At 50.0% G+C, this 1,665-nt stretch overlaps 1 protein-coding gene across 1 annotated transcript; it reads left to right on the top strand.

The window, feature by feature from the left end:
- Positions 1-392: 392 nt before the first annotated feature.
- Positions 393-1,310, top strand: LOC133869869 (ethylene-responsive transcription factor 12). Its single transcript, XM_062306965.1, has one exon. The coding sequence runs from the start codon at positions 551-553 to the stop codon at positions 1,016-1,018; it is 468 nt and encodes a 155-aa protein (XP_062162949.1). The 5' UTR covers positions 393-550; the 3' UTR covers positions 1,019-1,310.
- The last annotated feature ends 355 nt before the right edge of the window (positions 1,311-1,665 follow it).

Genomic DNA, 1,665 nt, shown 5'->3' on the forward strand with positions numbered 1-1,665 from the left:
ATTCGGCTCCTTTTCAACTATTATTTTTTTAAACTAAAATAAAATATATATATATACATACATATAAAAAAAAAAGTAGGCGCCGATTCGCAGCGCCGTACAATGTGGGTAGGGCATACGTCACCACTAGGACGCCGAGAGCTCATCTGTCACACACACATTCACACAACACGCACACGTCTAATCAGGCGGCGGCTATGTGCTTTTACTAGGCCCCACCCTTTTCCCCTCCCTCGCTGTGGCCTTTTTCTCTCCCTGCTTCTCACGAGTACGTTCTCCCACCCTTTCACCCGTTGGATCGGATATATTCAGAATCGAAAGGTTCAGAGAACTGGGAAGAGAGTAAACGCGAGGAACACAGGAGGCGGGCCAGTTTTGTTTATATATATAAAGCGAGAGAGGCCATGCCGTCCAGCCGACGATTACGGGAGAGACTCGGTGGGTCCCCCTCCACTCTCTACATACCCCCACTGCTCTCTCTCTCTCTCTGTCTTTCTCCTGTGCTTTTTTTTGGTGTTTGTGGGTGTGAAGGTTTTCGCTGTTTCATTTCATGGCGTCGAATCGCGAGGGACACTACAGAGGGGTGCGAAAGAGGCCATGGGGTCGCTACGCCGCCGAGATACGCGACCCATGGAAGAAGACGAGGGTTTGGCTCGGCACCTTCGACACGCCAGAAGAGGCTGCGCTTGCCTACGACGGTGCCGCTCGCTCCCTCCGCGGACCTAAGGCCAAGACTAACTTCCCGCCTCCGGTCACCGCCGCCGGCATCCCCCTCGACCTCAACCTCCCCTCCTCCGGCCGTCTCGTCCTCGGCGAGTTCCTCCACACCGGCGTCCTCAAAGACCAGCTTCCCGACACCTCCTCTTCGTCTCCGTTCCCGGTTAAGCGAGAGCCTCAGGTTTCTGTCTCCGCCAGTGGAGCCTCGGTGCCGGAGACCTCCGCCACGGCGTCCTTTCTGGGGCTCGTACGCCGCGGCTTGCCTATTGATCTCAACGAGCCTCCTCCGTTTTGGCTTTGAGCGAATGCGAGAGCTCATCGGCTGGACCTTTTTTTATGGCGTAGTTTTGCTCTCTCATAACTGCTTTAATTTCCTCTTGTTCTACTCCCCATTGTCTAGATTTTTGTTTTCCTTTTCCTCTGTGTCGAGGCTTTGAGAGCGAGCAACCCAAAAAAAAAAAAAAAAAAAAAAAAATGAAGAAATGAAAACCATATGTATATATAACCCTATGTTTTTGGTTTTTGTTTCCATGAGATACTTTCGAGTTCTTGCTTTTGTTTGGTTTCAGTTAATCTACTTCGTGTTCTAGAAAGTTCTAAGCTTGTACGCTGATCATCGGCGAAATGTTGTCGACCGTTTATACCACCGGCTTCCGACTGTTTATACGTTCGGCTAGGCCCACTGATCCAAACGGTATATTTTATCTTATTTTAACGGTTAAACTATCTTCAAGCCTGACTTACGAGCGTGCGGTAGACGCGCCAGTGAAATGAGAGTAGGTTGCGCTTCGTTGAGACCGAAAGGCTTCTTTATCGGAGGGCGCGAACTGCGAAGCGAGCGTGTGCGCTCAAGCATAATTGCATTCCTTTTTTAGTCAGGTAACTCAGAGATCTGGTTCCGATAATGTTTTCGCATCGGATAAAATTTCAATGAACGCAGACCAACTC

The sequence above is a fragment of the Alnus glutinosa genome, chromosome 5 (genome assembly GCF_958979055.1).
Source record: "Alnus glutinosa chromosome 5, dhAlnGlut1.1, whole genome shotgun sequence".
Lineage (NCBI taxonomy): Eukaryota > Viridiplantae > Streptophyta > Magnoliopsida > Fagales > Betulaceae > Alnus > Alnus glutinosa.